The 15,719-nt window shown below is 35.7% G+C and overlaps 2 protein-coding genes across 16 annotated transcripts; one reads left to right on the top strand and one right to left on the bottom strand.

Moving 5' to 3' along the window:
• Positions 1-83: 83 nt before the first annotated feature.
• LOC112568790 lies at positions 84-5,108 on the bottom strand. The gene is made up of 5 exons (XM_025246270.1): positions 4,819-5,108; positions 3,472-3,828; positions 2,952-3,236; positions 2,198-2,494; positions 84-1,760 (listed from the first exon to the last, which is right to left on the bottom strand). The coding sequence occupies exons 1-5, from the start codon at positions 4,898-4,900 to the stop codon at positions 1,708-1,710; spliced, it is 1,074 nt and encodes a 357-aa protein (XP_025102055.1). The 5' UTR covers positions 4,901-5,108; the 3' UTR covers positions 84-1,707.
• Positions 5,109-7,088: 1,980 nt separating this feature from the next.
• On the top strand, positions 7,089-15,580 carry LOC112569626. 15 transcript variants are annotated; one of them, XR_003100483.1, is made up of 8 exons: positions 7,131-7,345; positions 7,886-8,035; positions 8,702-9,007; positions 9,851-10,138; positions 10,546-10,716; positions 13,151-13,207; positions 14,122-14,217; positions 14,525-15,580. XR_003100483.1 is itself a non-coding variant. In XM_025247465.1 (8 exons), exons 1-7 carry the CDS (start codon positions 7,213-7,215, stop codon positions 14,160-14,162), a joined length of 1,146 nt encoding a protein of 381 aa, XP_025103250.1. In that variant the 5' UTR covers positions 7,132-7,212; the 3' UTR covers positions 14,163-14,190; positions 14,525-15,580. The 15 variants fall into 15 exon arrangements, 9 of the variants coding, with proteins under 9 accessions (XP_025103246.1, XP_025103253.1, XP_025103245.1 ...); XR_003100482.1 differs by having other exon boundaries at positions 7,132-7,345; positions 14,469-15,580; XM_025247465.1 differs by having other exon boundaries at positions 7,132-7,345; positions 14,122-14,190.
• The last annotated feature ends 139 nt before the right edge of the window (positions 15,581-15,719 follow it).

The raw sequence follows: 15,719 nt of genomic DNA, 5'->3' as shown, positions 1-15,719 counted from the left end.
GTAGCTGTTTACTGATTCCTTAACTTAAAGTTCTATTTCGATCCATGACTTCAAATTTGTGCACATTAACAATATTTTCTTTATTCAACATTTTAAAGAAGAAAGGAAGTTATTGATAGATACTGCCAAAACAAACTCTTAAGTAAACATTAAGATCAAACGTTATGTTTGAATGCATACGTTGTTACATATACTTATTGAAATAAAATGCTAATATAGAATCCATTAAACAGATTTCGCAATAACTTTCTTTTCAAAAATGTATATGTCATCTTCCTCAACAAGCCTGCTTAGTAATAAAGACATCAGAACAATATTTGAATTTAAAATGCACGGATACTTCAAGCTTTCTATTAAGTGTAGAGTTCTTGTTAATAAGCTTACAAAACTCACGCAAAATATTTTTAAATCTGTAAAACATTTTAACAACTTTAAGCTGAGATATGATATTTATTTTGAAACATTTTGCGCAGGCTCCCGATACATGCTGGTATTTGTCTTTTTTTTTTTTTTTGCTGACGTACAGCTTAACAAAGGTTAGTAAAATAATCTCCAACCGATAAAGATATGACTGTTTAGGCGTACTTGTTAGTATCGGTATGCACAGGCTGGTCATTTGACTAAAATATTTATGCGAGTTAATCGTACATTATGCGAATAAAGCATCCATCATCTTTATGTTTACATATGTATGTTTATTTTTAATGTGTAGATTCTGCGTTTTAAAATACGAACACTGCCTTCATAAACAAATAGTGGTGGAGAAGAAATTCTAATTACTTACAAACTACAAATATACATCCGCTTTCTATTTCCCTGTGGCGCTTGCAGCTCATAGAGCAGCTTCCACATCAAAGTACTCCACACCTAATTTGTAGAAACGAGTATTTGTTTTCCGAGAATTCAGCTCCCCTAGAGCATTTCCCTAAAATTTCAGATGCGCTCACTTTTGCTAAAATTTCACATACTGGTCGATGAACATTTAGAGTCTGGATACTTGTACCTTAAAAAACTTGTGACAAAACGTGAAGACTGAAAACTGAAGACCAATGAAGTCTAGAGAACAAGCCACTTTATTTCGCTCTAATTAGAAGGCAACAGGAACACGTGCGAGGGTTTTCTATATACTTGTTGACATTCTGAAGCGACACAACAATCTAAAAATAATTATAATTACAAACACACGCCGTGAAAATCTTTTCTTAGCGAACAGCGACTTGATAGTCATGAATATTCATGTCAGTGAGACTGGCTCAATTTTGGCGGCCAGGGTTGTGTTGAACATCTTGGCGGCGAAGAGGTTTCGCCAATCTCGCGATCGCAGATCACGTTGCGCGCGCACCGCGAATGCTGAAGATTCTGGCGTTTGCTTGGGGGATGCTTGGCAATGGGCAAACCAATGTTACAAGCTTTCCCCAAGCTTGGCCAAATTTTCCGTTTATGCTGGGACATACCTGGTCCTTTTACTTAATAATAATACATGGACATACCTGGTCCTTTCACCTAATGATAATAACACAGGGTAACATCATATCAAATAAAAAGTCCATTCTAAACATGACTAAGTGTGTGTCAACTTTGCATGCGATTGTGTCTAGATGTCTTTAATCTAACTTGTAAAATATATTCACCAGATGATATGACCCTTGCACGATACTACTAATTTCAAATATCTAAAGTGACCTATAATCAAATGCTAAATGTTTTTTAAGTGTTCTTTATATCATCCTTAGAAACTTTTTCCTTTCCATTCACAGATCCTTAGGAGAGAGAATAACAGGAAAGCATAAGCAAAGCTTAAGTCGGGTGGCAGGCACTAAAATTCATGCAAATGTCCCTAATCTGAATATTAATATGATATTTGAGGTTAATTATATCTTTTAGCTGCTAACCACTGATCTCATTATTCATGAAATTGAGCTTTCTACTTTCAAACAGCTGGTTACAAGGCCTAACCCTACCTATAAAATGAACATTAATTGAGGATTATTTCCAAGTTACAGGCGTTATTTTGTTCTTTATTAATTTGTCTCTAATGTAAGAAGTACTTATATAGACACATTCCTATACCAAAATGCAGTGCAAAGGGGCTACCAGACTTATATTTTTCATCTTTTTAGAACTACTATGTTTTCGTAAACTTCAAAAATTTTGTTTAACAATTAAATAATTTGGAAAAGGTAACAAAAATACATACCAGAGGTGGCAATAAATGTCAGTACGATGTCTCCACTGCCTATATCATTGGTAACATTTAATGTCCAGTTGCCCAGGATCAACTTCACTTCATTGTGAAGACTAATGTTTAAAGTCAGGTTCGGAGGAACACCATGAAGACTACAGTTCACTTTTTGTCTCCAGTTTTCTTCTGTAGAGGCTCTGGTCAACAGACATCCACTGAGTGTTGTCGAGTGGGCTTTGATATTTAATATCACGTGATCATTTACATCTGGATACACGAATTTTGGAGCCATGTCAGCAAACTGTGGTGGACCTGTATTAAAAAAATCTTAAATGAAATACATTTCGTTTTTTAAAACTAATTTTTCAATAAAATACAATTTTTAGAGGTTGTTATTAAGAAAATCTACTGTTTTGGTGTTCTTTCGGTCATTTGGTGAAACAAAAGTAAGCCTTACACAAACTATTCCCACTAATACATAAATATGTACCCATGATCTCAATATTGCTCGCACTTACATCTGTATCGATGCATTACCAAATATTCGCAGTCATCTTTATAAATTCTTTGTAGGGAAATGTAGGCTATCATTATCATTAGAGCATAACAACATAGTTAATCAACAATCAAAAACACAGCTCATAAAGCATTCAGAGCGTCAAGATACCAATTCTAGCTATCCATGTTTATGATTTATGCGTAGACTCTTAAACTATCTTTCATAGGCATTGTATTACAAAACTTTCACCAATGTTTATTTTATACTCACATCTTACAAGCAATGATACAAATTTATTTTCTATAGCCCTGTTTCCTTCACACCGGATGACTGGCCAGTCTTCTTCACATGAAACAGGCGCGAAGGAATGAATAATGTGACTTTCATCTCTAGCGACATCTATTTCACCTCCATTTCTGTCTAACAGACGAAAGGTAGTGGGAGGGTTTCCTTTATCAAAGGCGCAGTAGATGCTGATGTTCTGACCCACATCGGTAATAAAAGTTCCGTTAGTCTCCTGTCCGTTGACAGTTAGAATTGTGACATAAGACGGTGCTGGAACAAAAACGGCAATCATCATCATCATCATCATCATCATCATCATCAACAACAACAATCATAATCATCAATCATCATCAATCATCATCATCAATCATCATCATCATCATTTCTATCATGTTTTGTTTCCATGTTTTGCTTGTGAAGAAGTGGATAGATGTCTCTGAAGTCTCCATTTAATGTTTTACAGCAAAAATGCGTTTTACATCGCAAAGTAGTAAGGTAGACTAACCACAAGCAGTTATGTTTAATATTTTCTTTCTGTCGGTAAACGACCCATTTTCCTTCCACCACCATCTCCATTCAATTTGTATGTGCGCTCTGTTCACTCTCCTGTACAGCTCCACGGGACCAGCTGGACTGACACAGCGGAGTAATTGTCCAATTATGACGTCACACCTGCCGTTAATAACAGCTAACCGTCCTTCGTCATCGGCGATGTTTGTGTCTGTTTTGACCCTCACTAACAGTATGTAGACTGTGTCTGATGTCTCACAGCCTGAAGTATTCAGCCAGAAGGTCAGGTTGACGAAGTCGTTTTGCTTGATACAAACATTTTCTGTCAGGTGAAGAAATTCGAGCACTGCACCTGAAAAAGCAAGTCATCCTGCATTAACCTCAGACAGAGCTCTTTCATTGTTTATACTGTTTATTAGAAGCAGTACACTGTCAAGTATGTTAAAGTATGTTATTCATATTACTAATTAGAAACGAAGGTATTATACGACAAAATTTAACCTGTAAAATACTGGCGACCAGAAAATAATGTCAACTTTCCAGGAACTGGACGCACAGTAAAATTATCTAGAATAAATAGGTAGCCATCAACTTTATAAATATGTTATCATCAATACAGATAACTGCTAGATCTTTGTGTTCAGCTACTTCTAATGTGCTTCCAGTCGTAGTCGGACAAGTGGGTACCGGCACATACTCCTTCCTGCGGGTGGAAAGTCGACGATCACACAAAAATTGCTCGTTTTCAATTCAAAGTATTTAATGAAGTATCAGGAACAAAAATATCATCTTTAAATCACAATAAAGAACAAGTATTCTTTATGTGTTCAGAGTATGCTTTAGGTTTGTGTGACTGGGAGGATACTGTGTATTTTGTGAGAATAAATGTTACCCCTCACGAAAACCGGCAAGTTTGGATGGTTGGGTCGGTATTTGAGCTCGCGTTTACAAGATTTCGCATGGATATTGAGATATACATGTTGAATTGAATCAGTGAAGATTAGAGGACATTTCTGTGTAATTTTAATAAAATGTAACTGTTCAAACTCACACCAAACTTGAAGCAAAATATAATTCAACTTTGAAATGGCGTAGCTCGAACCAGGTGCAAAATATCACGTGGTTCCATGGGGTTAGTGTGAAAGAGCATTTTCTCATCAATCTGGTGATATGTGACATTGCAGTGTTAAGTTCATGATAGCCGCTCGCTACCAGGGTAAATAGGCTGACTGTACAAGTAACTGTTTTCTATCTAAAAAATATAATTCAGTATGCTTTTATGTCTTACAAAGTGTCAATCCCTGCAAATGTATCCAGACGTAAAAGTATACAATAAACTCACACTTTTCCAGGTGTCCATAAGCCACTGTAAGAAACACAAGCAATGTGAACACACTTGTTAGCACAGAGCGAGGTGTAGACATCTTGACTCTAGCTATAAAAGTTGTGTGGATGACTCAGAGCTAGTGTATTTACACATTAAATGCAGGCGAAAGAAAATAAAAGCTGATTATTTAAAGCAATCTTCTTCCTTAATGTGAGTGTGTGTTTATGTGCTCATGTCCTTGTTTAATATGAAGCAAAGCTCTGACTAGGGACATCATACACACAGCCATCAGTGATCTGAAGAAAGTAAACACGCCCTAACCTTTCCAGTCTGGACTAAGTTGACCCTAAAGCGAGTAAATGCAGGCAACAATGATGAACCTCCACTTCTGATAAGACACTAGTTCCTGAAAAGCATCTGGGTAAAGATATATTAATGTTTCATTGAATAATAAAATTAGAGCACACGGTTTCATAAACAGTTTATTGCCGCTTAATGCGCGTGAATTGTCCATCACAAAGTCACCATCATTCACGTATGGACACATCACATAAGGTTAATGAAATCAGGACCATGAGAAACAAGTATCAGAACATGTTCATGGAAGTTAAGATTTGAATCTCAGAGACGGATGATGAGTCCGGCTCTTAACTTTAGTTTGCAGTCTACTTTTTAGCATCTAATTTATTCATTTATTCATCCCTTCACTGGTATCAAATGGCGCCATGTAAAGCTTGTCCTTCAGCACCTGTTGTCGAGGGAGGGTGGACAAGTGGATAGATGCAGTGGCTCACCAGGCTCATTTCTTAGGTATGTACATCTTGAGCGGCTGCACGTCAGTTTTACATGGTATGACAAGTCTATTATACCCAGTAAGTATTTTATTTCTCTGTCTACCCGACCAGTTTTAACCACCGTCCAAGGTACCCACACGGACGACATTAAAGTGTCGTACCGGTGACACTGCCGAACCAGACCAGTTGTTCTGCGAAACGATTATTAGGCTACAACGAAAAGTGTTGAAAATGAGTCCTGCCTCTTAGTCTCATGTGGAAAGTTGACTTTTCAGACCAAGCTATATGAACATCTATAACGGTATTTTATTTGTCCTCAAGACCTTACATGCAAACCAGGTCTAGTGGCCCACCAAGGTGGCAACCACACTAAGTATAGTCTTATTTTCCATGGATGACAGGACAGGACGTCCACCAGAACTGGGATGGGTTCTCCTTATCATCCTCATCCTTCGATTAGCTGGCACTCTAGCCTAACTTGAAGTAAGCCGGCTCACTCGTAAGAGACCTACCAGTTCCACAGAGAGTGATTTGTATTGTTTTGTAGATTTGTGTATGTGTTTATGTGTCCTTAAATCTAATTAATAAAATTTTAACAATGAAAACGGTTTTAAACTAGCTTACGATTACTCAATTTTCTACTTAGGTCTCTAAACTGTAGACACATCAAATTACATTTTAAGAAATAGAACACTTTGAAATAATTCACTCTTAACTAATTGCCCTGGCTGACTGACTACCTCATGGACTATCAACATCAGTGCCAAGATTTAAGCTTTTGAGATATTTTAATGTAATTTTTAAGTACATTAACTACATACATCCAAATACGCGAGCACAATAAATATTTCCAGAGCTAAATGAACATGATTGTGTTAATTTGTGCTAGTAGAACAATTTCAACAAAGCCCAGAGAAAAGCTGAGACAACTCATGAAACAGTGTTTTGGCCACAGACGCAGTTTCAAAATAAGTTATTTCCCTTGTATGCACGTTCTACACATTATCTACACACACACACACTGTCAGCTTGAAGAATAATCACTTGTGTGTTCTTTATTCATTATTCATAGGCCCGATGGGAGTCGTGGGATGAAAATTCTGTCTTGTTTCTTTTGTCTTAAAATATATAACACTGTTGTTTGTGTGAACAGTACATAACATAAGTAGTGTTCTATAATTTTTATAGGCATCTGTTATCTTTTTGACTTTTGAGGCAGAAAGGAGCATTTGAAAGAAAAGTATGCGTTTTGTAAGAAGAAACAACGCACGTGGATAATATAAACATTAAAATAACTTTCTGAGAAAAAAGGAAAATCATTAGTGCTTTTTATTTAATTTTGATTTTATAAAACGCAGACAGGGGCCACAAAGATATAATGATATGAAAAGATAGAAATATAAACAGATATTTTGTGGTTTTAGCAATTACAATTTGCTACATCAGCAAACGAAGCCGAGACTTCAAAATCTCGCTGGCATGAACTCTAGGGAATAAGAAATTTTTATCAAAGAACATAGAAGCTATGACTGTACTAAACTGTACAAGGAAGACGAAAGCTTGGAGTGTTTATATGTAAGTAGTACAGGATGTACTCAACCTTCAGCTCCACTTGATGTACACATCGCACTCACACTGTTGTCTACACAGCCGCCTGATGTGTGTCGCCATGGAGACAGCTTTCAAATGTTTCTTTTTTCTAATAATATTTAGTTTACACAAGCTGGCGTTCTCTTCTTGTAATTCAAGTAAGTAACACAACTTTTTGTACTAAAAATGCGCTGATATGTTGTGTGCACATATATCATACACTAGGCATTGCAGTTTATACATATAAATGTTAAAACATTTTCTTTATCTACCATAAAAACGTTATATATGTAACTGATAATAAGTATAAACTAATAACATACAATTACTTACAATAAAATAAAATCAAATCGTTTTTTTAGTGACGTTTGTAACAAGTTTCTCAAACCTGAGTTTTGTTTCTGAATGAAAGCTAGTCAGTATATGTCTGTATATGTCTGTAAATACGATTATGTCTGTATTTTCAGGTGGAAAGGTGAACGTTAGTGAAATGTTATCTCAAAACGAAGGAAGTTTTTTAAATATTAGTTATCTTCTTAATATTAGCGAAAACTCAGTATCTACAGACACCTCACGTCTCTATGTTGAAGTGTGCCAAAATAACAAAAGATCACTTCTGTGCATATTTATAAGGCCAAAGCAGTCTCAGGACTTCACTGTGAAATATGCTAATGTCGGAGATGACACACTGTGTGTAGCAGAGCGTCGCTACTTCATCAGCTCCGTGAGGACCTGGGAGATGAAGATTTCACAGCTGCTCACTCGGTCCATCACTGCTATATATCTCGACATTATGAATAAAACTCTACACAGACAGACAGTGCTGCTGATACCCATTGATGTGATATGTAAGTAATTAGAGTTACAAACATAGCATCTCAAGTATTGTATTATTGCTCGTTATTGTTACTAAGACTGCTTGATGTGACCACAACACATTGGGTGATTGTGAGTAAAACAACAGTTTGTTCACGATTGATTCGATCAGACACAATCAAGTTGTGCAACTTTAAAAGACAAAGACATCAACCGATCGTTTGTTAAAGCATGCCAGAATGTTAGTAAGTACAAATCTGATAATGGCTGTAGAGTGACACTTGATGGGGTTGGTTTGTCTTCACAAACAAATAAAATGTTAAGTGGAATGTGTGAGAAAGGAAACAGTCGTTGGCTACAGGAGAAACAAAACACGCAACTAAAATTTGAATCCTTCTAACGTTATGGAATTAAAAAAGAAATTTTCTTTTATAAAAAGGAATTTAAAAGACAATAAAATATAACTACTAGAAACACAAGTGGCATATCCAATGTATAAAAAGTATAAAATAACAGAACACAATAAGCATCATACAGTAAATATAAATAATCAAAGCCTGAGTTAATAAGCAAGCACAACTAAATAAACAAATAATGGAAGAGAGTAAGTAAATAGTATTATTTAAGTTTCTGTTTAGTAAAGAGTTGCTTAAGGAATGGGAATGAATTTATATGTGCATTTTTTTTTTTACCGACAGACCCATCCAAGGTCACAAATCTGACCGTAGACGGTCAAGAAGTAAACAGTACTCATCTCATTAACGAGGGTGAAGTCAACGTCTGCTGCTCTTTTAAGAGAGGAAATCCTCCTGCTGTCTTTAATCTCTTAAACATGAATGGAATGGAAATCGCTAATAAAGAGGACAAAAGTGCAATGCAAACTAAGAGTGGTGAAGAGCATCTGAAGGTTTCCCTGTCAGTCAGGTGTCAAGACGACTGGCCGACAGTTCGTTGTGAAGGAAGCGGGTCGGAAATAAATAGATCGGTGTCCTTTCTTGTGAGATGTAAGTAAACCGCTAGGGAGATAATTTACAGAGGTGGGGATGTTAATGAGAGACTGGGAAGTGGAGTAATCTGATCAGTGGTAACTACGAGAGAGGTGAGAGCTGAAGGGGGGGACCCGCCTCTTGCTGCGCCCATCAAAGCGAAGTGGTAACACGGGGATAGGACTGGGATAAACATATCTTTTTGTCAAGTGAACCTCGAGTCTCTGTCACGTGGTCCTTGCGATTCTTTTTGCTCCTAGACCAAAGCAGACAGAACATCAGCAGCGGGCATGGAGAACAACATCCTCTCCCCCAACACAATATGTTTGTTCCCCTGCGATATTTGTTTGCGCCTGACCAGTCAATTGTGTTGCTGTGTATATTTGTGTCTGGTGAATGTGAAATTTTGTGGACAATCATATGCTTTTATTTGAATGTTGTTCCCTACGAGCCTTGTGCACTGTGTTTGTTTCACGATAAAGATGGGGAGTAGAAGCAGTTGATTTCTTAAATGTTTTTGAATCGAGTCTTCGTTTGATTTTGTTCAGTAAACTTTTTCTGTCCTTGAAACCCCAAACCCAGGAACTGGCAGATTATGCTGAAGGTTATTGTTTGTGTAGTGTGTGTGTGGTTTTTTTTTTTTGAGGTACTGTTTTTATCACGGATAGTCAACGAGTTTAATTTAGACTTATTTTATCCAAGGATATCAAGATTCTTGCATCTATTTATAAAAACATTATCTCTACTTGAAACCCTTATTTTTTTATCCCATCTGTATGTTTTAACGAAACGTCTTTTTATTTAATAAAAGACAACCTAGTCTGTTTTTTAATTTGTAACTTTTGTTCCTGATGTTTGCAGGTGCTCCTCAGTTTGTTGACGGTCCTGTCACACTTGTATCTTTACAATTGGAGAAAGTAACATTTCGTGTAAAAGCACACACAACAATATTCAATAAATGTTCCTTGACACCGACCCCATCACAGGATACATTCATACCGAAGGTGAAATGCAACCTGAGTGGAGAGCCTCCTAATCTGGTGTTGAAGCTTCATCCGGAAGAAAACATTTACCAAGGAATCTGGAAAATAACTCTTGGCAATGAAATAGGTTATGACATTACAACAGTGAACATCACTGAATATTCTAGTACGTATGTCAACTCATCTTTATTACCATAAACCGAAAACACAGTAGAAAATACGAATTGTGTCAACATGTTTATTGGTTACGTTCACACTGTTGTTGGTATACCAAATGTAAAATACAATAAATCATTTTAGTCTTAAGTGAATGTTGCTGTTTTAGAATAAAGGTTTATATTATTATATCAATGTAAATCTTATTACATCTTTTAAAAAGCTTATAAAATGTTTCATTAATATGACTGCAGGTAATATGAATAACTGTTTGTAGTATTATTAACTATGGATCTCTGTACAATAGTCATCTAGTTTGTGATGGTAAGCCGTCATTTCTCTGATAACACAAAATCTCACATGGTAGGCTAAACCTTACCTAGACTGTGTAAACCAGAATCTTTCCTTAATTTACAGTGTCTGAGACAACAGCCCCAAGTGTAGAGTCAGTGTCTGAGACAACAACCCAGTGTGTAGAGTCAGTCGGTGTACTAGCAATCGGCCTCTCGTGTGGTGGGATCTTGCTTGTCGCTGTTATCTTCAATGTCGTCGTTTGTATTAAAATAAGGACCAGAGAACATACAAACGGTAAGTTTATGTTATATAAGATTGCGGTCTACTATTTATACTTATCATGGAAGTTGTCATATAAACTTATAAAGTTCATATAAACTTTTTAATACGTTTAAACATTAATTACCATCCATCATTTCATTATTTTGTTTTGGTTCTTTACCCCGGGTCTTTGCGTCGTTGTATTATTAGAAAAAAAAGTATATCGAGAAAGCGTTTTGAAGAAAGACAGAAAATGCTAATGGCTGATTACATTTTTAGTCGGTTCAGCACCGTCAACTGCCTAAATTTTCGAATATCAAGACAAAACTGAGCTGGTCTAACATTTAGATGTTGTTTATGTGTCTAAGAATATCTTTTATCCTACCTCATAGATAATATTTCATGCGTGAATCCCAAGTTTCTTCTTTTGGCTTCTTGTGAATTGCATCCTGTGATATTTTGCTATACAGTTTCGTTGTGATCTACCCCATCGTGTTCGAAATGCCGTGTCTGGTTTTGTTAGCATTTATTTTACTCTTGGTCTGTATAGTTTGCACTTCTACCCTTTGGAGCAGCTTGCTTGTGTTGAAAGTATAGTGTACAGCCCTGACAATTATTTGTACTTGGATGCGAAATAAAACTCTGCGAGCTTGGGTTTGTGTTGTGTGTTTACAGTCACTTTTTATGTACGTTAGGAAACAGATTTCTATCTTTGCACTTTTGAAGAAAAAACTTGACTTGACCTCGCGTTTACACTATTAACGTCTTCATTACGTGATTGCGTCGCGAATCGGCGCGTGTTGTCACAACCACGTGACCGAGTGTTTTCTCGATGCTGGAAATCTGGAAACAACAATCAGCATGCAACAAGCGGCTTTGCTATCGTAAGATTTGAACATACTGTGTAAGTAAACATATCTCCATTGAAACACAAGTCCCTTCTTTCATGCAGCTTACCTACCTACCTGTTGGTTATGCGCTTATCTTCTGCTCTGAGCAGTTCACGCATGCAGTTGTTTGTGTGATTTAGGGGCGGTTGTCCCTGAATTGATGAGTGCATGTACATCCATCAATTTTTCTGGAGTATGAGGAGTATGAGCCTTATAAGAGTTTTGCATGTAAAAACATAGATACATGCTTGATTATGAGGATTACTTTACTTTTGCTACAAATTGTGTTTATGACCACGTGTTGTGCCAAAATTTTCTTAAAGAAAAATCTTCAGTCTGTACATTTTCTTTACGTACTTCTCCCAAAATATTATCACAAAATAATTATATAAACTCTTTAAATATCATGCTACAAAAGTTTGAAGTTTTTCTCTTACACCATATGGGACTCATTTCTTATTAAAAACAAAATTACTTATTTACTATTTGTTTTATTGATTAATAAATTAGATTTTAGCAGTCCACTTTATAGTATTTGTTTGAAAAAATCAATTCTTGTCTCTATTGTGATCCTTGAAACATGGAGATAGAAATGACAGTTTGATTATCCTTTATTAATATCTCTATTTGTATTGATACTTTATATGATTGCACAAGCTTGTTTAACCCACAAAACTTATTGCTTTCTTTCCTTTCCGTACAAATCTTTCACGAAAACTAAGCAAAATAGGGTTCTGCATGTTGAATTCATGATGCACGTTCATTCTGTGTTCTCTCAAAATCGTTATCAAGTCCTTGCGGTTTTACCAGTTATACCTTCTCAATGAGTGTGGCTGCTGTTCTCAAACTGCCAGTCTCTTTAGCTTAGCCTGATCCTTGCCCTGGATTGTTCTGTATGTTTTCTTTACCTGTTTACATTTACTTAACAGCCTCGTTTAAAATATTTATTATTATTATCAATTGAATTAAATTTTTTTTTGGCTCTCTGGAAAAAATACATTATTTCTTGGATTTTTTTAAAGGGTCAGGTAAATAAGAACCAAAAGTGTCTGGCAGTTGTATAGCTGAAATAATCACATTTGCTAACCTACAACAGCTGAAAGCTATCCTTAGAATTTCGACATTCATATTCTTAGTATTTGGCTGAATCGTAACATTTTCCTAATTTCCTATAAGTCCAATATCTTGGTAGGATTGACTATGTCTTGTGGGAAGGAAGTATTGAAGTGGGAGAGGAACCAAATAACCCACAAAACAAATGGGGATTCAGCTTGAAACGCAAGGTGGGGCAGTTGTCCCCTCAAAAAGAGACTGAGGAGGCAAAACTATGAAAGTCGTTCACTGTCAGCATGTAGTACCGCCAACTGACAGTCAAAAACAGCTTTTGCTATCTTGTTTCAGAGGGAAACTGTAAAAGTAATTATTAATAATAAATATCTATATTCTGAAAAATACTAGTATCAGAAATTTTTCCAATGCTAACACTCATTTTGAGGTATGGAACAATAATTTTTAGAGGATGCTCGTTATATTATAATTAAATGGTAACAATTAAATGATTGTTAAGTCTTTCTCAGACAGTGACACTCCTGTTGCTGAAGCCACAAACTGCAGCCATAGCCGCAGTGTCCATGGTGAGCTTTATCCTATTTTCAAGTTGTATAAGACCTGTAAGTCTCTGATAAAACTACATAAGACTTACAGCCGGACTTGCGGCCAGCAGCCTTCCTGTATAATCCCCTGATCTTTCAGTAAATTTTATTTAAAAGTATTCGGGACCTTCCTATTCAGATTCGTCATAAATAGCTCTGCAGACTTCACTTGTAGAGGAATGAACAATGAACCTTATTCATCTCAAATCTTCCGGCTACAAGTACCAAAGGTTACAGCAACTTCCTGTGTCTGTATGATGCTGGTCTCATGAGGCAAAGTTGCAGAAAGCATTAAAATACAGCAACAGAAATACACTGCTTGGCAGGAACATGTACTAATCTCTCTTATGAATATAAGAAAATACCAACTAAATAAATAACATCCCAATTTCCTCCCATTGTATGGCAAAACAACCTCTGTTAGAAACTTGTTCTTTTTATGTAGTGAAGTATTGAATGTCAATAAATTTTATTTCTATTTTGGGTCAGTTCAATTAATTTACTCAAGATCTACTTATTCATTCACTCACTTCGACATTCATGCATACACAGATTCAATATCTACAAATGTCTCAATACTATTTGCTGCTAAAAAGCAAATGTAGTATGCTCATATAGGCATTATCATTATTATGTTTCCACTGTACCAGATAAACCTAGACAGGACCATAGTGTTTGATTATTTGGAGTGAGACTAAGTGCTCAATGTCTAAGTGTTGAACTTAATGAGCATTACATGATAAGCTTTTAAAAACACAATCACAAAAATGACTTCATTAAGATGCAAATAATACAAACAAACACACATACACAAATGTACCTGCAATCATTGTTTCTGAAAGTCTGTTTATGTTATATAAGCTTTATTATTCATGTACATGTAACATTTGTTTCAGAAAAAGGATTTACACAAGAATATCTAATCCTCAGCAAGTGATCCAGCTGTGGAAGCTGTTCTGACCAAAGTAATCATAGGGACAGAATCCCCAAATGTACTTGCCTTTACAGATTTCATGGCTCATTTTTTTTTTCAAATCTGACAAACCCTAAAGTTTTATGTAATAAAAATATGTTTTAGTTGATTGCAGATTTGTGCTGCATTGGTTTCTGATAGTAAGTAGAGAAAATGGTGATATAAGTGTATGCATTTTTTAATTCTTTTACAAATGTATTAATTGCTTAGACAGTCATACCTGATGCCTGTTAAAGTAATAATAATATTATTGTGTTTGCACTATTCCAGATAAACGTGGACAGGACTGTAGTGTTTGGTTATTTGGAATGGAATTATGTGTGCAGTTTCTAACCCTTCATCTATGGGCTGAGTTTGATGAACGTTCAGTGATAATCTTCCATGAACATGGTCAAGCAAAGGACTTAAACAAACCTGCAATCAGCATACACTGTCGAAAGATGCCACCTATCGTGTCGTGATAATCATATGTGAGAAGAGTTTTGTAAGTGATAATAATTCATTTCTCTGTAAAAGAGAATAAGTATTAAACAAGGTGGAGACAATCAAATATTTTCAGAGTTAATATTAAACAGAAACAGATTAGAAGTAACATATACTTTTATAGAATAATGTTATTTAATGTAGGCTATTTGTGGGTGAATGTGTTGCACTGAGAAGACACTAGACACAAAAATAAGTTCCTGAAAGAAAACTGCACGTGCAAGCACACACACACACACGTGTATATACACACATGCCCACACATTTATCGCCACTCTACAAGCTAGGTCATCATGCTTAGTCACATGTCTTAGGAACATCAGTTCTGCTCCCAACTATAGATCCCAATTATTGCTGTTCAATGTAAGCCTCAAATTATCATTCCTTTATCCTGTCAGAAGGTGATATTCTTGTTACTGTGTCTAATATATCAGCCAGGGCTACGCAAAGTATCATACTGTATTTTCATCATCTAATAATTTTTTCCCCACTTATGTCTGAAATTGCCTTGTCAAACTCACCTTTAAATGTCATTTGACAACCATTGGGTGTCTCTGTATCTTTACTATTTTTATGTAATATCTAAAGGTGTAGGTTATACATGCAATTACTATTTTTCATTGAATAAATTTAGCTGACCTCTTGGCACTTTGTACACCATGATTCCTCTGCTGTGACGAATATATAGCCCTCAAGATTAGAGATGTTTTGTTGAGGTGCTATGATTCCACATACCCAAGTCTGCTTTATTTTAAGTATAAATTGTTTTCTTCATGAATTGGATCTTTTTATTAGAACAAAATTTTGATGGTTAGAGGTTCTGAACTATGAAACCTGCTTAAGATCTTGTTGAATAATTTCTGTCATAATTATACAAATAAAATTGTAAATTGTTAAAAGATTGTCAATTTATACATATGTCTCTAAATTATATATTTATATATATTTTCCATATCATCATCATCATTTTTAGCAGCAGCATTTCTTATTTTGTGTAAGGTTCTCTTTAGCAGGTACTTGTTTTTGACACACACACAC

The sequence above is a fragment of the Pomacea canaliculata genome, linkage group LG7 (genome assembly GCF_003073045.1).
Source record: "Pomacea canaliculata isolate SZHN2017 linkage group LG7, ASM307304v1, whole genome shotgun sequence".
NCBI lineage: Eukaryota > Metazoa > Mollusca > Gastropoda > Architaenioglossa > Ampullariidae > Pomacea > Pomacea canaliculata.
The sequence above is the reverse complement of the archived record's forward strand: the minus strand, read 5'-3'. Positions and strand labels throughout refer to the sequence as shown.